Below are 21,383 nucleotides of genomic sequence, written 5' to 3'. Positions count from 1 at the left end.
CAAATATTTTATGCTGCTAATTGATGATTATTCTAGAATAATGTGGGTTGTCTTTTTGAAGGAGAAATCGGAAGCATTGGATAAGTTCAAGATATTCAAAGCAAAGGTTGAGACTGAGTCTGGATTGAAGGTGAAGTGTCTGAGATATGATAGATGTGGAGAATTTTGTTCCAGTGAATTCAATTTATTATGTGAGAAGCATGGGATTATAAGACAATTATCTGCTCCTAGAACCCCTCAGCGGGATGGAGTTGTTGAAAGGAAGAACAAAACTGTCTTGGATGTTGCAAGGACTAGACTGATTGAAGGGAATGTTTCAAAGATTTACTGGAAATAAGCTATTAGCATTGCTATTTACACATTCAATAGAGTTTACATCAAAGGTGATACCGGTAAGACTCCTTATGAGCTATGGTTTGGTCATGTTCCTACTGTGAGATATTTCAGAGTATTTGGTAGCAAATGTTATATCAAGAGAGATGAGGATATAGGAAAGTTTGATGCTAGAAGCGATGAAGGGATTCTCTTGGGATATTCAAAGAGCAAAGCCTACCGATGCTACAACAAGAGATTGAGAAAGATAGTGGAGAGTGCAAATGTGAAGGTGGATGAGAACCTTGGAAAAGAGATCAGGGCATGTAGTTATGATGATGGACAACATATTGTTTTAGCTCCTATTCAGACTGAAGAGCCTAAGCAAAATGATCTAGTAGAGACAGTTAACCCGGATGTTGCTACTACTGGCGAAGAAGTACAGGAACCTAAAAATCAAAACAATCATAAGACTATGAGGTATGTAAGATCGAATCATTCTAAAAAATAGATTATCGGTGATAAGAATAAAGGTGTAATGACTAGAAGAAGGTTAGATGCTGAAGAAGTATGCTTGATTTCTAAAGTTGAACCTAAAGATGTTGCTGAAGCCTGTAAAGATGAAAGTTGGATGAGAGCTATGGAAAAAGAACTAGATTAGATTGAAAAGAATAATACTTGGGAACTTGTGCCTAGACCTAAAGATAATAATGTTATTGGTACTAAATGGGTATTCACAAACAAATTGATCGAGGCCAGTGAAGTTGTCAGAAATAAAGCTAGACTATTTTGCAAAGGATATTATCAGAAAGAAGGAATTGATTATGAGGAGAGTTTTTCTCTGGTGGCCAAACTTGAAGCTGTTAGACTATTGCTTGCTTATGCTACTTATAAAGATTTCAATGTATATCAGATGGATGTCAAATCTACCTTTTTGAATGGTGATCTTGAGGAAGAATTCTACATTGAGCAACTTGGTGAATTTTCATTGTTTGATGGTGGAGACATGGTATGCAAACTAAAGAAAGCTCTTTATGGACTGAAGCAAGCCCCTCGAGCTTGGTATGCTAAACTAGATAAATATTTGTTGAAATTGGGATTTAGTAAAGGTGTTACTAACAATAATCTATACTTTAAGATAGAAAACGATAGCATCCTTATTGTTGAAGTCTTTGTTGATGACATTATCTTTGGAGGTGATGATGACCTGAGAAAGACGTTTGCTGATCATATGCAAAAAGAATTTGAGATGTCTATGGTTGGCGAGATGAAATTTTTCTTAGGTTTGTAGATTTCACAGACTGAAAAAGGTATATTCATATCTCAAACTAAGTATGTGAAGGAATTGTTGAAGAAGTTTGGGTTAGATGACTCCAAACTATTTGGAACTCCTATGGTGACTGGTTGTAAATTGTCTAAGAATGATAAATCTCCTAAAGCTAATCAGAGTTTGTACTATGGTTGGTGGACTGCTATATCTTACTTAGACTAGGCCGAACATTATGCATGTTGTGTGCATGGCTGCTAGATATCGAGTTGATCTGAAAGAGAGTCATGTCACTACTGCGAAGAGGATATTCATATACTTGAAGGGAACTATGAATTATGGTTTATGGTATCCTAGGAAATATGATTTTATGCTATGTGCCTACACTGATGCAGATTGGGCTAGTGATGTTGATGACCGAAAGAGCACTATCGGTGGAGCATTCTTTTTGGGTAAGAAGTTGGTTTCATGGGCTAGTAAGAAACAAGATTCAGTGTCCTTATCTACTGCTGAAACTGAGTATATTGCTGCTGCTAGTAATTGCACTCAGGTAGTCTGGATGAAGCAAAAATTGAAGGCTATCATCTAGTTATTTATGATGAGCCTACTGTCATATATTATGATAATTCCAATGCTATTAACATGTCAAAGAATTTGGTGCAACATTCAAAGACTAAGCATGTGTCAATCAAATATCATTACTTGAGAGAGCAAGTCAATGAAGAGAAGATGAAGCTTGAGTATGTATCTACAAAGGAACAAATAGTTGATATTTTCACTAAGACTTTGCCTGCAGATACATTTGTCTATTTGAGAAACAAGTTAGGGGTATCCACCCCTCATGGTGAGAACTAGATGCATTGAGTTGCATCAATCCGGTGGACTTCACAGTCTTATCTTTTTATTCAGATTGGTGAGTTGGTGTTGCTCCTCTGCTGGAGTAGTCACTGTTTTAGAGGGAGAGATTCCTGAGATTCATGTTTGTATTTTGGGAAGTGAGTTTGGTTTTTTGTTTTGAGATCTTTGACATTTTTGTCAAAGGGGGAGAGAGATCATGTGAAAAACAACTTTATATGTCCTGATCTTAGGGGGAGTTTGCTGGAGATATCTTCTTACTTTGCATTGACTGTTTTTTCACAACCATATGTTGCCATCAATGCCAAAGGGGGAGATTGTTGGATATTATTAGTCATTGTTGTTGCTAGGATATGTTGTTGCCATTGATGTTAACATATTCCTATGTTTTGCTCCGGTGATTGTAGATTGGGAAGATCTTTTGATCCAGGTTGTAGTGTTGTTTTGCAGAGTTCGGTATATCCTCCGATATATTTCAATGTGATCATATCTTGTGCTGAGATTTTGGAGTATTGCTTGGGATGGTCTTGTGTATCTTCATTTCAGATGGATTGTGATTTGGTGCTCCACAAGTTATCTTTATTCATGACAGTTGCTGATTGGTTGTGTTCTTGAGCTTTCAGTTGTTGATAGATGAAGATTTGATAAGTGGTGTTGGTGCAACTGTTCTTGATGATTCTAACGTGCTTGCCGGTGTTTCCTAGTCGTATCCTATTTGTTTTGGTGATTTGCATTGATTGTTGTGTGATTTTTTGGTGGTTTCTATCAACCGATGATGATTTTCGTGTTATGTGGTTTTCCTGATGGTGTACCGTGTTGTGGTTGATCTTGGCGTGATTTCCTATGGAGTTGAGCATTTGGGAATTTGATTTAGGTCCATGTTATGCTATCTAAAACATTATATTGGTCTGGTGGTCGATCTTTGTATCATGTGATGTAATTTTATAATTGAGGGTTGAGGGTTTAGCTGACCTTGTTGTCAAGGTTGATGATTTGTATATATAAGTGATATATTGTCATGTAATTTGGGTGTCGATGTTATGTCTGCATAATCAGAGAGAGGTTTGTGTGCAAATAAGTGATTTATCCTTCGGTGTTGTGATTGAGGAGAGATTGGTGTTGCAGAGCAAACATCTGTGCTTAACTGAAACTGTAGTTAGGCATTTGGAGATGCTATTCTTTCAGTTCAATTCTTCTTGATTATAGTCCAAATTTTGTTGTAAGTCAGTGAGACTTCCCTGAGGGTTGTAGCCTTCTGGGCCATTACATTTGAGCAGTGAGCTCTAGGTAGTGTGCCTGAATGCATGTGCATTCCCCATTGTAATATTTTCACATACTACTATAGAGTATCATCTTACTGTGGGTAGGTTCCCACCGTGGTTTTTCCCTTAACCGGGTTTTCCACGTCAGAATCTTGGTGTTGTGTGTTGTGCTTTCAATTTGCTTATTTGTCTTATTATTGCAGTCTATCAAATTTGTTTTTATTGTTAAATTTGCTGATCCAATGAAGATTGATTCACCCCCTCCTCTCAATCTTCCTTCTTGGCTGCTGCTAACATATCTCTGCATCTCTCTCTATCACTCCCTCCTTGTCCCCTATCTATCTTTCTATCTCTACCACTCTCTCCTCCTCTTCCCATATATCTCTCCCCCCCTCTCTCTATCCCCCCTACATATCTTTATCTCTACTTCTCTTTATTTGTCTCTCTTTTTTTGTTTGTCTTACTCTATGTTTCTTTATCTCTCTATCTCTATCTCTATCTCTATCTATCTCCCTCTCTTCCCCTCCCCTCTCTCTCTCCCTAGACCTATTTATCTTTGCCTTTCACTCTCTATATCTCCATTTTTTTTTCCATCTCTCCCTCTATCTTTATCTCATTATATATCCATCTCTCTCTACCCTATATCTACCAAATGACCTCATATATACAACACAAATTTATACAAAAAAGAGAGCAATTTTTTTCTTACTTGAGCTTCCACAACTCTTCGACATACTCATTGCACACCAAAATGCAATTGCTAGTTCATTCTTTTTTTATATTATAAAGCTATACGACATCCTATTTCTTACATAATCCATTTGTGATGATGAATTATAAAAATTGAATTAAAAATACAGACACTTTTTTCCAAAAGATTATATCCATATTAAAAAAACTAATAAAACAGTTGATAAATTAATTATTTACATTTAAAAAGAAAATGACAAAGGCCAACGTCATATATAATTTAGTCAAAATATTTTATTATTGTTAGTTTTCATTAGGTGAACTGATGTACTAAAATTATTTGCTAGCAAACAAAATCAACAAAACGTGAGTCCTCTAGAAATCTCTATTGAAGAAGCATCTTGTTTACAAATATTCCCATGCAACCTTATCATGTTGCATTAGTTCATACCTGGTCTTTGGAGAGTTCTTTAGCAGTGGGCGGAGTATACTAGCACTCTTTTGTGCAGGGATCCAGTCCTCCTAACTCACGTAAACAAGGCAAGGTGAGAACTCAATTAAGTACAAGGTTTTTCTGCTTAGTGTTGTTTGGTGGGCTCTCTAAGAATTTCCAACGCAAGTCTTTTGTGATTAATAATACGTTGCTATGGATTTAGCTAGATACCGAGCAGTAGTTCTTTTGGCAATGATTCTATCACCATAGCTTGACCTCCTTGTATAGCAGGCAAGCTTTTAATGTTTTGCATTGATTCTGATTTGGGTGTTTCCACCATAGCTTTAACTAAATAACCGCTAAGCTTTCTAAAAACGTTCACAATGATTTAGGTGCATTTTGGTGGGTTATCAGGGTTTAGGGTTTTGGTGGACGTATTTTTCCATATTTTATTTTATTTGTTTGGGTTCTATATGTTAACCTTTTTTCCCCACCCATGTTTTCTTTTGGCTGGGTTACGAGTTATTGGGGTTGGGTTTTTGTGAGGGTATAGGGTTTTGGGTGACTCTTTTTATAATTGTTTGGTTCTACAAAGTACTTATTTTCCCTGGCAAGTTTGAGAACTCTGCTGAGCACTCCAATTTCTCCATCCATACGTGCTACTTTCTCTACAACTCTTCTGTATTTTGTTAGTTGTTTTTCCTTTAATTGGTGTTTGTATATTTTATTTCTCGAGGTCATACTTTTTTTACTTGTATTATGTATTGGGTAGTTAGTTTATAACTTTATAGCAACATTATGCTATTACCATGAAAATGGTTCCAGTAGCAGATGGACATGCATTGGAGGCAATAGATTTAGTTTATTTCTCTGTTCTCATTGGATCAATTATTTTTATGCATGCTTTGGCTGTTCTAAGTACATCTGAAGGGGCAAATCTGATATTTTATAGCTTTCTGGGCACTGACTATTTATATATGAGTAACGGTTGATTTAATAATCGAGCCTCGAGCATTTTGCAGTTAAGATTACATGCAACTTTCCCGGTATTTGCCTTACTTTCTTGTTTTTGTGTATTAAAGTTGTGGATTGAAGCTTAGTAAATTTTTTTCATTAAGACTGGGAATTGTGATTAGGTCTACAGTAGGTTTGTTTTGTACTTGTAGAATTTGTGGAAACACTTGTTGAGAGAGAAATGGCGCTTTTGGAGTTTGGACAATTCATATGTGAGTACATTTGCATATGATAATATGTGTTGCTGGCTGTATTAACTGGAGAGAAGCTGCTGGAAAGCTTCAATTGCTTTCTTTCTGAACTGATTGTAAGATTGTATTCAGACATCTTTCACAGTATATTCTTTAGTTTCTAACTTATACATATGGTTGGGGTTTGAAGTCTAAGAAGCATATGTGGTAAGGAGTTAGGTAGCATATGTGATTTGGTGAACGGTTGGTCTTTATTGTATTTCTAGAAGTTTCAGGGTAATGAAGTTAATCCTTTCAGAGAGAAATGGTGCTTTATGGTTCTAGTCATTCATATGTGAGCATTATTCTTGTATATTTTGTGGGTAATTTTAAATACAGACTTTGAAATGTTGTAGTTCTGAATACACAAATTATCACAATTAACATTACTTTGCTCAGGAGTCTATTTTTTGCAATGAGGTTGCTGGTTAATTCTGATTAAATAATGCAGGAAAAATAAGTTGTTATAGGGAATGTAAGTGGGTTTCTCTTAGCTTTGTGGTGGTTGCCGAAAGACCTCAAGTTTTGTCCTTGAGAGTTGAATGGTATTTCTGTCCTGATATATCTGTGGATAGTTTAAGGGTTTGTCCTGCTTGTGTCTGTGTTGGATTTCTAGGATTTACTGAGAAACAAGATTGTTAGCTGTCTCAAGTTTAAGTGTTTCTGCTAAGAGTATTTTGTACTAAATGAAAGAGTTGACGAGGGTACCCAGTGTTCCCATTTTGCAGGATAAGAGAAAATGGCATCAGCTTTGTGCAGTATGACTGGCAGCAGCAAGATGAGTGCAACTTCTAATAAATATTGCACATTGTCCTCTGTACCTGCTTTTGCTCCTAGCTCACTCAAGGGCTTAAACAAAAGGCAGACTTTGAGATTGCAAAAGAGGGATATGGCACTTAATGTAAGAGCTATGGCAAAAGAATTATACTTCAATAAAGATGGGTCAGCAATGAAGAAGCTGCAGGTCAGATAAATGTACCTATTCTTAAAAAGGTTTTAGATGTAGGAAGTGTTAGTGTGGTAAAACTGTTTCATGCGTGAGGTCAATAATGTGCACTTTCTCCTAGGTTTGTATCTTAAAATATTCTTGAGTATACAATTACATGGCTTCTGACAGCATATTGTATCTCTTGTGTAGGCGGGTGTCAATAAGCTTGCAGATCTTGTTGGAGTCACTCTGGGACCAAAAGGCAGAAACGTTGTTTTAGAGAGTAAATATGGGGCACCAAAAATTGTGAATGATGGTGTGACTGTTGCCAAAGAGGTAAGCTATGGTTTTGTGTAACGTCTCAACTGCCAGGCCAAATGCATAAAATCAATTTAACCTAGAAAGTCTCTAACAACAGACGCTTTTTGTATTCTTTTCATGAAACATATATGTGCAAATGGAGAATAACTTAATGAGTACAACTGACTGGGAAAATGGCCAGCATACAGATCTGAATTTTGAAGCATCCTTAAAGTTAATATACATGCAGTCATGCAACTGTTAGTCCTGGTGATTCTTGAATCTCTGCACAATTGATATGTTTTGCACCATGTTTTCTTCTGAGAGTTTTTGTGCACAGAGGACCAGATTTACACCTTAAGGGTTTTGTCCTCAAGTGCCAAGCAAGCTGCAGTAGCACCATCAGCTTCCTTGGCTGAAGTTGAGTTTTGGGTTTGTAATACTCATTTTTTTTTTTCTGTTTGCCTTATGCTGTTTGATAGCTCAGTTCTCAGTGATCCTCGATCATAAGAAGTCAATCCATAAATTGTGGCAGCTAACTGAACAACACTCTCTAATTGCAATGCTAACTGTCAGACTCAGTTTCTGTTCAACTGGAAAACATAGTGTCTTGTCATAACTGAAGACTCAGCTATTTTATTTCAAACATAAACATTCACCCAATGCAGTGAAATAAAAGGGGACATGACAACTCTGCCCTCTTCCAGAATTACTTTCTCACAAATGATGCAGAGCTGGATGTTCAAATATATCTGGTCCCTCTCTAGAAGCATCCTCTTTGGCTAGTTTCCTCCAACAGATGAAGTACCCTTTGACCATACCGTCCTTCAGTTTCTTGCCCTGGATGTCAATGCTGGCATCTGGATCAAAACAAATTTTCCCCTCATTGCCAAAGGATGGCAGGTTAGCTGATGGTGAAAAATGCTGGGTAAGTGTACGTTTGGGGCAAGACATATTGAAAACATTGTGAAACCTTGCTGTGTTAATTCAAACTCAAAGGCTTCCTTAACAACTTCTTCAATACCTCGTAGGGAATATAGAAGTGGGGTTTGATCTTTTTGGCCTTACTTTGCTTAATGGAAGTTTGCCTTTAAAGTTGGAAGTGTAGAAAGACCATACCTTCTACCTCAAATGCCTCTTGATGCCATGCTGATCTGCATAAAGCCTATGATGATTTTGTGTTTGCCGCAAACAATCTGTAAGTGACCTTAAAATTTCTTTGCTATTCTCCACAAAATTGCCAGTTTCCAATAGGCCTTGTAGAATTTTGATTATGGGTAGAGCAGCACCAACAGTTGCCTCATAAAAGTAGTGTGTATAGAATTTTTGTTGAAGATCCCACAATCTTAGGTATTGATCAAGAGGTCCTGAATTTGCCTGTTTGTTTGAAGTGACTGTACATACCTTTTTGTAACCATTGGTAGTAATTCTTAACAACCCTCGAACTGTCATACAATCAACAATTACAATATTCAATATAAAGTTGCTGCCATGCAGATACCGAATAATTTTTTCTATATCAGCAAGGTTGACCTTTCCTTTTCAAAGCTCTCTCCATGTTTGCAAATCCATGCCCCAGTCTGTGAGAACAATTTGTAGAACTTGTAATCCCCATTATTTCAGATCAATGTTAATCTCCTCTTGAGGACAGCTGCATGATCTAAGCTGATTCAGAGAGTTCCTCTAATTAACTCTTGCACAATTATCTTCACAGTTAATGCTGCCTCTGAATTATAGAACTGTGAGCAGACAGCTCATAGGTCTGTAATTGAGTCTTCTCTCTTTACAACTACTATGATATTGTAGGGCAACAGCCTGGATGTTGATGTTGGCCTTTGCCAGTGCACTAAAAAGAATAGCACTAACTCCAGGTGTACTTGTCATGCTTTGTCTGATAGCTGCTAAAATCTTACAGTTGCGAATAACCTCTACCTGAGAAAGGTGCCCAGTCTCCAGAGCTTGTTTGACCCTTCTTTGTAATGCCTCTACCATGGCATAAATCCTTTTTTTTACTTTTGAATGAAAAATTTGGTATGTTATTTCCAGAGTCAGCAATAAATTCAGCAACAGCTTCATGACTGACTGGACATCTTTTCAGTGATCAACGGCCGTTACTGAGGTATGCAGGTGGTGTGTTAGTCAAAAGATATAGATTACCCACTAGTCAACTTCTTACAATCTGCTAAAGAAAGCTCTTTCAGATCACAACCTAAATAAGCAGCATTTCCTTAAGAAATTCATCAATAAAACTTGTTATCCCTTCAAGTTTGCAACTGATAGTAATTTCAAATTGTGTATCTTCTTTAGTGCAAGGTGGTCTTGAATGCTTCAAGCCAGTTGTGCTCCACAAAATGCATTTCCCTAATTACTCAACATAAGGCAATTTAAGCAAAGCAATTGCATAGAGGTTACAAGCAAAACTAGCTTGTACTAAACAATTTGTTAAACTGTGTTAACACATGCCTAACTGAAGCACCTCTAAATTAATGATTGAAGATTTGGCCATCAGCTTGGTAAGTTCTGCCTCTGATGCAGTAATCTGGAACACATATTTCTATTTGAGATCCTATTTTGAACAATGTTTGAATCTAAGGAATCACCTTTCAAGGCTTTCATGATTCATGATAAGAACGACAGATTTTGTATTTGTTGCATCAGGGATTTTTTTTTAGTTACTTAATGAATTCTGCAATATCCTCAAGCACATTTCATTAAGTGGAGGAATTAAAGTCTAGGTTTTAAAGTTTATCTTGTGTAGGTGCCTCGTTCAATTAGAAGCAGGTTTATCACCTTCTCCAAACTTTTTCTTCCCAGCTGTTAATGCTGCTGCTCTTTCTTCTACCAAGCAGCTAGAAATAGGAAATGGACCGGGCCAATCTCTTCTCTCATTGATACTTTTCCCTTAAAAAAATTGCTGAGACGCTAAGGATTATTTTCCATGAAGACTTGTGCAGTCTGCTTTAGTGCTATTACATGGAACTTATCTCTGACTGAAATCTGGTCGTGAATTTCGTTTTGGGGAATAGCATTTTCCTGCATTAAATTTTGCCCTCCATGTCTATTATTATGATTCTGGTTTTCAGTTTATTAGAACAGCATTTACTTCCATTACATCATGCTCTATAGCTTAATTATCATGAGGCTTTGTTTATGTTTTGTGTTTTGTTGACCATCTTCACCAGCTGGATCTGCTTGTTCAGCAATACAAAGAAATCCATAACACATGGTTTTTTGCATCTGAAGGAATTTATTTACCCCTGCAATATCCATCTAAATGATTCTCATTTCCACATTGTTGTTAGGTAAACCTTTGGCATTCATCATATCTTCCTTATCAGCTTTATCATCTGAAGAATCTGTTTCTTTCTTGGATTCATCATAAGGAAAATTTACGTCCCTGTGCCATGTTCCTTAGGAGAAGCTGTTTCATCTCCTCATCTTACCCTATCACTTCCTTATTTTCATAATTTTCCTTGCTTTGCTTTTTTGGCTCTCCAAGTTTCTTCTAGATACATTTCATCTTTCATGGGCTTCCAAAGGCATATGCATGCATTAATGGATTAGAAATCCGACTTCTAGTCAGTTGTGTCTGCCTTGCTAGCATAACTTTATTGTCATCTTTGGACAAAGAAAATTCTCAACTGACAATTGTTCATAAGACGAATACTGATTGCTCTGGAAAACTTCTGTGGTCTCCATGCATGTTGTTGGATTACACCTAATTGTTGAAGAGCTCATTGTTGTTGCAGCCGCTGATACATGAAATGTAGATGAGAATTTTGAACTTTTTGTGTCTTGCTTGGGCTATTGTACGTAGTTGTTCTGAGCTCTGAATCTCTGTTGACATCCACTTGCCTCTTTTTGGCAGAGCATATTGGGATACTATTTTTATCCTTTTTTTTGTAGTGTCTTTGCACCTTGAATGTTTGTGTTGTAATTTTATGGTGTCTAACTAGTGCAAACAATTCTTTACTACTATCTTCCTCATTTTTTGAATGGCAATCTGACCAGCAGTCAAAATGTTTACCTTACATTGCTGGCTTGGAAATTTTTGTAACACTTGTAGCAGCATTGAAGTTCTCAAGATAAAGATTATTAATGGATCAAGAATCAACTGAAGCTTCCTTTGCAGATCTGTGCCCATCAACTTAACAACTTTGTAACCCATTCTCACATGGCAATGGTTCCATCTTTTCAATGTTTAAGATCTTGATGATTTTTTCTTGGATATCGCTAGAAACTGTAGGGATACGTCTTTCAAATACTGGTTCTTTGCATTCAACATGTAACGCTGATTTCTCATTTTGTTCATTGAGAAAAACAACTCCTTAGTGCAAGAGCTCATTGGCATTGCTGCTGCCATCAAGAGTAGGAGTATGAAGTTTCTTTACTTTATGTTGCAAATCTCTTGTATCATCCTTCGATTGCAACTGATTCATTTGACTAACAGATAGTTTAGTTGAAGTTCCCTCTCTGTGATGTTCTAGCAAGATTTGGATTTTGCATGTTACTCTGAGGTTGCAACATTTTTGCAAGTGGCTTTGTCATTCTCTCGTGACCCCTATCAGGGTATTTTGTAACAATCTGCCCCTTGTTCTACAGCAGCTGAGTAAGATCACAGATCTGACTCATCGACATGTGGTGCTGATATCTAGTCTTGTTTCTGAGTGTTTTTTCCTTAAATTTTTATTTTAGAACTTTTCATAGGCTGGCAAGATCACAGTGCTGCTACCATTATTATGTCCTAAGCTAAATGTATACAAACAATCAAACACAAAAGGTCTTCAACATAGATTTTTTATGTTATTTTCATGAAACACATGCCAGCAAATGGGGAGCAACTAAACTAATACAATTGTCATGTCCCTGCCATGTTAGGAGAGATTGCAGCATCATTAAGTAGATTGCTGCCTTAAAACCTTGATGAATTCAGAATATAAAAGAGGCAGTCCCCCTTATGAGGGTCGATAGGGATTTGTTAGGTAGCAATTCCTTGATTAAGAGCTATGACAGTTGTTACCAAATGTAATGAGTTAGATGATGAGGAGATAATGAATAAGCAAATTTATAAAATAAATTATATCACTCGATCTGAATATTCTCACAAGGGACAGCATTGTCTAAAGCAGCGATCTGTAGGACATAAAAAATTAATGTCTAAACAAAGCGTCAATTCCCATCGATTCCAAGCGGATGCGATTACTGAAGGGACAGCAGTTAATTTAGAAAGGACTCCTCTTTTATGAAGAAAGGTATCTTTAGCAACCTTAGCAAAGGTTGTGACCCTACATTTCCTCTTGAAGGCTATATAAGGCAGATTCTCGTTTGAAGAAAGGCATCGGATCAGATCAGAATTTATATATATAATCTGCATTCAGGGAGAGCAGCCATTTGATTTAAGCAAAAGGATTTGGTATGAAAATGTGGTTATGTCTATTGTCTATTATATTTTTTATGAATATTTGATTGTTTTTAATTCATTGAATTATTAATCTATCTAAATTCTCAAGAGTTAATAAATTAATCAATTTATCATCCTACAAGCAATCATGCATGAGATTAGTAATCAAACATGTTAGGGAGAGGCAGTAGACCAGTTCCCACAATGTAAGTAGACCACCCCAAGTTGGATAGACTCGGGGTCCTGTCACTTGTGGGCCAAGGGGTTGAATTGTCTTGGTTGGATGTTCAGGGCCCTTTGGCTTAGTTGTGGCAGACAGTCTTGGGGCACCCTGCTGTGCTTTCCCCTCCAGTCTCTAATATGTTTGGTTGTTGGAAGTGAAATTATATGTAACATGCTAAGCTTGTAACAATAAAAATGAAAGTAAAATACTTTCTAGTTTACAGGAGATATTTTTTTTTTAAATAAAGAAACTAACTGTTTCAGCTGAAAAAGAAGTTAACTATCTGTCTATATATTCATGTCAATAATTTGATCTCTCTGATGTGTTCTTATCAACTGCAGATGTTAGCAATATACATCTCTGAAACAAAATAAAATCATTCATGTAAAGAGGAATGTAACACTATAGAATGGATCCAAATAGGTGATTTTGTTTATCATTTCATCAATGTTAATTTTTTATTTACCCAAAGTTCAATAGCAGTTATATGATACTATTTGTAAACAAATCATATCGTTGGAATTGTTACTTTTGGGCAAAAATCAGGTATACCCCAATAGGGGACATTACAACAAACTCACTTAAAAATACCCAGCAACAGTTCTGAACTTTGAATATCCTTGACACACATGCAGTCATGCAAGTAACACTTGATCCCCGAATCTTTGCAAATCTGAATTGTCCTGCACCATGTGTTCTCCTGAGGATTTTATCCCGGGAGGACTAGGTCCATGCTTGAAGTATTTCATCCTCAAGCAGAAAACAAGCTGCTGTGGCAGTCACCTTCCTGTAGCTGAAATTGAGTTTTGGGTTCATAATATTCATTTTTTATTTATTTAGATCTTTGTGATCCAGAATGATAGGAAGTCAGTCCACAAATGGTGACAGCTTACTGACAATTAATTAATTTCCCTACGTAGGAAGCTAACTGGACAACTACTCCCTTCGATTGTGATGCTAACTGACAGACCCAAATGCTGCTAAGCTGGTGGCCACGAAGACACAGCCACTTGATAACTTAAGACCCAGCCACCTTAATTCAAACATATACATTCCTAAATGAACATCAAAAGGGGACTATTTGTTTGTATTTACATTTTTTCTTCTTCCATAAGTATCCTATTTGGGGTTGTGAAGAATAAACTTTCCATGTGTACTTAAATTTTTATTTCTATATGGAACTTGTGTCATCTGTGAATGGAGTGGTACATAAAAAAATTCCAGTTTGCAAGAAAATAATTTTCTAAAAGTGCAGTGTGCAGATAGGCTATAAAGCATTTTCAGAATATGTACATGAACAGTTGTCTGTCTGACAGGTTGAGTTAGAAGATCCGGTAGAGAACATTGGAGCCAAACTGGTTAGGCAAGCTGCAGCAAAGACAAATGATTTGGCTGGTGATGGAACCACCACGTCAGTGGTTCTTGCACAAGGTTTAATAGCCGAAGGCATAAAGGTACTTTGTTAGTATGAGACTGAGCTTGCTTAAAGTGAGAAAGCTGAAAGAAATATGGATCGATGAATATTTAATACAATAAATCATCACATAGTTTGTACAATGTAAAACCACTTTTTATATGAAACTGAAAGAAATACTTATGTAACGCTTTTAACTTTTATGATAAAGAGAGTTGAAAAAGTATTAAATAATTTTTTGGAAAGAATTATCTGAATGGCAAGGCTGTTGTGTTCAGGTTGTTGCAGCTGGAGCGAATCCCATTCAGATTACTAGGGGTATTGACAAGACAGTGAAAGCTTTAATTTTTGAACTAAAAGCTCTATCAAAGGAGGTAATTAGCAATCAGCTCCAATTGACTAGAATTATCTTGCTGTATAATGCATTTGGAGTGCTGTGTATTTTTTTATCTGTACAGGCACAGCAGTGTCAGCTTTATCTAATGAAAAATAGAATAAATTCATCAGATGTGCTCAGTTTTTGAAATCCATTTAATTTTCATTTTCGGCTATCATTGATGCTTAAATAAGAAATTCTCGGATATGATGAAAATAAAGCTCGACCTTAAATACAGATTAAAATAGTGTCAGGTATATAATGTGAATAAAGCTTAAGCCCATAGAGACTGAAATGGAAGGAATACCATTTAATAATATCGCAAGTTAATTATATGATTATCAAAATTCATTTGAAGCTATGGCAATTTCAGATGTAGTGTATGATGACTCATCTTGCAAAATTAGATGAAGATTAAGAAAATAACAATTTCATTATGACATGTCAAATGCAAGTGTCCAGATCTGTGTGCATGTAGATAATATATAGTCTTTTTAAACACATATCAATAAGAACCTGTCCTATCCTACTATTATTGTATCTTGGGTTTCCAAAAAATTGTGTATTCCGTCATACATATCTGTAGATGCATTTTGGAAGTACTGTGATGTGGTAATTTAGTCATCGTTTCTTGAAATGCTTAGGTTCTTGTCATCTTGTTATCTCTTAAATGTCTATTTAGTATTTGCATTGAGTGTATTGAAAGAAGTATTGTTGTTTATGTGGTACTTTTAGTGTTCCATAAAATGGTTGGGGGGGGGGCAGGCTTATTTTATGCCTTGGGCTTCTTATGAGATTAGCATTTCTTCTGTCATGTTCTATTTTTGACATTTGTAGATGTTAAAACTTTGCATTGCTGGTATGTTTCAGGTTGAAGATAGTGAGTTAGCAGATGTGGCTGCTGTGAGTGCTGGGAACAATTACGAGGTAGGAAATATGATAGCAGAGGCCATGAGCAAAGTTGGTAGGAAGGGTGTAGTAACCCTTGAAGAGGGAAAAAGTGCAGAAAATAATCTATATGTTGTAGAAGGAATGCAATTTGACCGCGGATATATTTCTCCATACTTTGTGACTGACAGTGAGAAGATGTCTGTGGAGTATGAGAATTGTAAGGTAACTAATATATAGATCTAAATCTTATTTGACACTTTAGCCTGTTTTGAATGCGAATATTTGACATTTGTCTGTTGGAGTATTTCTAAGTTATATCAACGCTTATACGTTCAGAGAGGATATAGGTGGACTACTATCTTTTGTGAACAAGGCAAATGTACTCAGAAAATGAAATTATTGTGTTTTACTACCTGCAGCTATTGTTGGTTGATAAAAAGATAACAAATGCAAGAGACATGATTAGTATATTGGAAGATGCCATTCGTGGTGGTTATCCCATCTTAATAATTGCTGAAGACATTGAGCAAGAAGCCTTGGCAACCCTTGTCGTGAACAGGCTTCGAGGTGCACTAAAGATTGCTGCTTTAAAGGCTCCTGGATTTGGAGAAAGGAAAAGTCAGTATTTGGATGACATTGCTGTGTTGACAGGAGGTATTATTCTATTAGTATGATTATCAAACGAATTTATAATTTTTATCATGCACAGAAATGAAAATAATTATTTTAAATGGTTTGTTGCAAGCTTGAATTTAAACTCCAAGTACAAGGAGTAAATTTTAGGGTTTAACTTATTTCAGATTGTATGCTTTTAATCTGTTATTTACTAGTATAGATAGCTGTATGCTTCTGATACTTGCGTTCTAATGCAGGCACTGTCATTAGAGATGAAGTGGGGCTGGCCCTTGACAAAGTTGGGAATGAGGTTCTGGGAACTGCTGCCAAGTTAGTACTGACAAAAGATTCAACAACAATAGTTGGTGATGGAAGCACTCAGGAGGCAGTTGAGAGAAGGGTAACTCAAATTAAAAGCTTGATTGAGGTATTCTTTCTTTTCTTTGTGTGATCCTCAGGCTTTAATTTGAATTGCTGCTGTTTTAGAGTTTGTTCATTTGGACCAGAACACAAACTAGTGGAGTCTCGGATTTTGTTTTCTCAATGATTTTCTGCTCTCTGTACATATTATTTCAGGGGTTGATGCTCTGCAATCTCAGCCTATCTTTGTGAATATCATATCAGTAAAAAAACAAATGAATTTCGAGTTATTTTTTGTTAGAGAATTACACCATTCTCAACCTAGTTTGTAGAAGTTATTTGTCAATTTAAATGTTTTACTTTCTTTACTTCCAGGTTGCTGAACAAGACTATGAGAAAGAAAAATTGAATGAAAGAATTGCTAAACTATCTGGGGGAGTTGCAGTTATACAGGTATTGTTAAATAATGGTTAAATTCTGCTAGTATTCTATAGCATATCTCTGTTAATAAATTTGGGGCAAACAGTGCGAGTTTTTTCTTGATTAAACATGCTTTACTTTACCTCTGTATATCAAATAAAGAGCATGAATAAAGTTGGTTGATAATAGTAACATATATGATTGTTGACAGGTAGGAGCACAAACAGAGACAGAGTTGAAGGAAAAGAAGCTAAGAGTGGAGGATGCCTTGAATGCAACAAAGGTAATGGCATTATTCTCGGTACACAACTGTGTTGTTTGACATGAATGTATAAACTATAAAATGCCGATGTCAATTCCTATGCTAGGAACATTTAAGCTATATTTGTGTAGGAATGACAATGAGGCAAAACAGAGAGTGATGAATGGTTTACATTTATAAGGTTATCTATTCCTCTGGAGAAATCTTTTGATTAATAATTTAATTACCATATACAGGCAGCTGTTGAGGAAGGTATTGTTGTTGGTGGAGGGTGTGCTCTCTTGAGGCTTGCTTCAAAGGTTGATGCTATTAGAGAGACACTTGAAAATGATGAGCAGAAGGTAGCCTTTTTTTGGTATTTGTTACATAAGCAAGAATAGCTTGCATGGAAATGGTTTTTGATCCTTATTGGGTGTTAGACCATGCTTTGTCTTAAACAATCAGCTTTTCTATTTGTTATGTGTTTATGATGTTTGGTTCTTGAATTTGTTGGTTCTTGTGTGTCTGCAGATTGGTGCAGGTATTGTTAAACGAGCTTTGAGCTACCCTGTGAAATTAATTGCAAAGAATGCTGGTGTAAATGGAAGTGTTGTGGTTGAAAAGGTTAGTACATTTCTTGGCGATTTGTTCAATTTACATTACCAATCCAATTTATTTGAACTCAATCTGTGGCAGCTAGTAAACAGAACCTTTGATGCAAGCTATTTTGCCTCGGTATTCAATGTTATTTGATTTGATTGGATGTCAGCCTAAATGCAGATAGCTATTCCTAGTCTCTGTGGTGCCTGTTGACTTTAAGTAAATTGACATCCCTAGCCCTGGTTTTTATTTGCAGGTTCTTTCCAATGATAACCCCAAATATGGATACAATGCTGCTACAGGCAGTTATGAAGATTTGATGGCTGCAGGAATAATTGATCCGACTAAGGTAAGTAGATGTTTTTTTTCAGATAGCCTCTTTTTTTCTTGATCAGTGAAATGAATGCAAATTAATATTGTAAGTCCTTGCTAATATAGTCTGTTGACTTCATCACAATTCTGGGTATATTTGCTTATTGGTACTCTCATTGAGAATGAATGAAAATACAAGCCTGAGTTGGACCTGATGCTTTTTGTGTTACCTGATGCCTATCCTGTTAGGTCCTACCCGTTCAAATGTTAGGTGTATTGTAGGGAGGTTGGAATTGTACTGTTTAATATTGCAATGGAACAAATGCATCGATTATAGTATGCTGGGCAATTTGTTGGATTTGCTCTCAAGTGGCAGAAAGCTTACTAAGATTTACTGTAAGAGGTACTTGGTGCAGTCTGACAAATAAGCTGCAACCATTCAATAATGCCATTACAGAAGAGTTTTGGCCTTGCATTTTGCTTCGATTATTGGGTTATTAATTATTTATGTTAGTTCACTCTTCTATTTGGAATGCATCATGTCAGTTTTTTTGTTTGTCTTCTCGAATGGTAAAACTATGCAAGTTATAACATACATTGGGAGTTGGATGTTTAGCACGCTGGAAGGGCCATCTTTCATTGTACAAATTATAGTTTGGTTGTTGGTTCCTGCTTTCTATTTCAATTTTCTCTTTTTTTCTTTGCATGCATTTTTTGGTGGTTTGTATTTTCTCTCTTTATGAACTTAACTGCACTGCAATGGCTATGATGTTCTAAATTCTCCCCTTTGGAGCAGGTGGTGAGATGTTGCTTGGAGCATGCAGCATCAGTGGCAAAGACATTTTTAACATCTGATGTTGTGGTTGTTGAAATCAAGGAACCAGAACCAGCTATGCCTGCTGGAAACCCTATGGATAACTCAGGTCCGTATTTGATTTTCCTTGTTCATCATTAGTATGTTCCTACTGAGGATGGATTGTCTGATGTATTCTCTTAAATCTTGTTCTAATGCTTTTTTTTAATAACTCACTGCAGGTTATGGGTACTAGGGGGAAAACTTGAATAAAACAAACCAAGTTTGTATTAATCGCACAGACTAATTAAATGTACATGAAAATTTGATAGCTATATTCTTTCAGCTAAATAGAGTTGAAAATTTTGGCTGAAAGTTCGGCATTTTCTGAAGAGCATCACTTAGTGACATCTGCAATTATTTGGCAGGGTTTTTTTCTTGTGGAAGAGAATTTGTATAACACTGGTGGTATTATAATGGGATTATGAGATTTTAATTTTTTCGTAAGTTGGGATTTGCTAGGTGTAGTTGGAGGTCTTGTTACCCATTGAGAATAATGAGGTTTCTATTTATCGATATGGTATTTTGTCTCATGGGAGTGGGTCTTACACCTATTTTGACTTCTTTATTGGCTTCCCAGGGTATAAACTGCAATTTATTTTACAGGAGCTTTTTTATGTGGAAGAGATATTGTATGTCACCAAGAGTGTTTGGGATTTATCCATTGCATGATACCCCTGTGATAGACTCACAAGCTCAACTATGCCATGCCATGCCAAAAATTTCTCCCACGTGTAGGATCTGTTGATGGCATCGCGATCTCCATCTTTATCCTAAAAGACAATCCAAATCACAGATCAGATTTGGAGCATCTCACGACAAATACATTTTGTCTAAAAAATCAGAAATCTCTTCACTATACCTAGGAGGCTTACAAAAGACCACCTCAACCATCTCCTTGCCTCTTTACTACTCAACATACCAATGCTCCACAAGGCCAAGAAACCAGAATCCACAATACCATGGCATCCAATTTACAACAAATCACTAAGATTTTAAAAAGACTAGGGACTCATCTCCACCGCTATCATGCTGGATCTTTTTGTTGCACACAACACTATTAACATTGTAGATCTGTTCGTGTGTTCTCCATGCAGCATGTAGCATAGACATGGTACTCACATCACATGCTGCACACATAGGACCTCCACAATGGTGATAGAAAAATATGGTTAGTGCTCTTTTTATTGAAACCAAAGTAAATTGCAAAGTTAAGAGATTTCAGAATAGCAGAGTTGGATTTGCCAAAACGCGCAGACATGAAAAACATGTAGATTGAAAACTATGTTGCTGACAACAGAATTCAGGCACTATGCAGATTCATCCAGTGGCACAAATGTTCGATCCAATACAATCTAGATTAAATAGGACAAATTTGCTACTCTAGAACTGTAAGTCTGGAACCAATGAACAAGTCTTTAATCGTGCTTGAGAAACATGGTTAGTGCTCTTTTTATTGAAACCAAAGTAAATTGCCAAGTTTAGAGATTTCAGAATAGTGCAGTTGGATTTGCCAAAACGTGCAGACATGAAAAACATGTAGATTGAAAACCATGTTGCTGACAACAGAATTGAGGCACCATGCAGATTCATCCAGTGGCACAAATGTTGCGATCCAATACATTCTAGATTAAATAGGACAAATTTGCTACTCCAGAACTGTAAGTCTGGAACCAATGAACAAGTCTTTAATTGTGCTTGAGAAACATGGCTAGTGCTCTTTTTATTGAAACCAAAGTAAATTGCAAAGTTAAGAGATTTCAGAATAGTGCAGTTGGATTGCCAAAACGTGCAGACATGAAAAACATTTTGACTGAAAACTATATTGCTGACAACATAATTGAGGCACCGTGCAGATTCATAGTGGTACAATTGTTAGATCCAACATATTCTAGATTTAATAGGACAAATTTGCTACTCTAGAATTGTAAGTCTGGAACCAATGAACAAGCCTTTAATTGTGCTTGAAAGTATGCATGCAAATTGATGTCTTTGTTTTCATTTGAACAACTTTCAGGAATTACAATCTTTAAAGTAAAAGTTTGATCAAATGTACAACTTGTCAAAATTATAAATGACGAAAGCATCCATGGAAATTTGATTAAGCATCAAAACTGACAAATGAATCCATGCAAATATGAACTTGTTTTTGATATTGATAAACAGGATTGAAATGTCCTTGCAACAAAACAGCCAAAGGCAAACAAAACATGTACCATGAGTAATGGCACAAACCAAATCACTCAACGCGATAAAGCAGAGTAAGATGCAAGTGTAGCTAAGCTGCCAAAAACTACTAAGCTACCAAAAACTACTATCAAAAGATTAAGCGAGAACCCGCAATATCCCACTTAAGACTATACCAGAGTCTACTTTAATGGCTTCA

The 21,383-nt window shown here is 36.3% G+C and overlaps 1 protein-coding gene across 2 annotated transcripts; it reads left to right on the top strand.

Annotated features, from left to right (window-relative positions):
* Positions 1-4,693: 4,693 nt before the first annotated feature.
* Positions 4,694-19,530, top strand: LOC131053337 (ruBisCO large subunit-binding protein subunit beta, chloroplastic). 2 transcript variants are annotated; one of them, XM_057987935.2, is made up of 15 exons: positions 4,694-4,931; positions 6,792-7,027; positions 7,202-7,327; positions 14,232-14,369; positions 14,608-14,703; positions 15,576-15,818; positions 16,016-16,250; positions 16,469-16,638; positions 16,947-17,024; positions 17,203-17,274; positions 17,490-17,594; positions 17,764-17,856; positions 18,089-18,181; positions 18,941-19,067; positions 19,180-19,530. In XM_057987935.2, exons 2-15 carry the CDS (start codon positions 6,803-6,805, stop codon positions 19,191-19,193), a joined length of 1,815 nt encoding a protein of 604 aa, XP_057843918.1. In that variant the 5' UTR covers positions 4,694-4,931; positions 6,792-6,802; the 3' UTR covers positions 19,194-19,530. The 2 variants fall into 2 exon arrangements, with proteins under 2 accessions (XP_057843918.1, XP_057843920.1); XM_057987937.2 differs by having other exon boundaries at positions 4,744-4,931; positions 6,776-7,027.
* The last annotated feature ends 1,853 nt before the right edge of the window (positions 19,531-21,383 follow it).

This window comes from Cryptomeria japonica, chromosome 3, assembly GCF_030272615.1.
Source record: "Cryptomeria japonica chromosome 3, Sugi_1.0, whole genome shotgun sequence".
In the NCBI taxonomy this organism is placed as follows: Eukaryota; Viridiplantae; Streptophyta; class Pinopsida; order Cupressales; family Cupressaceae; genus Cryptomeria; species Cryptomeria japonica.
Note: the sequence above shows the minus strand (reverse complement) of the source record. Positions and strands in the feature narration are given on the sequence as shown.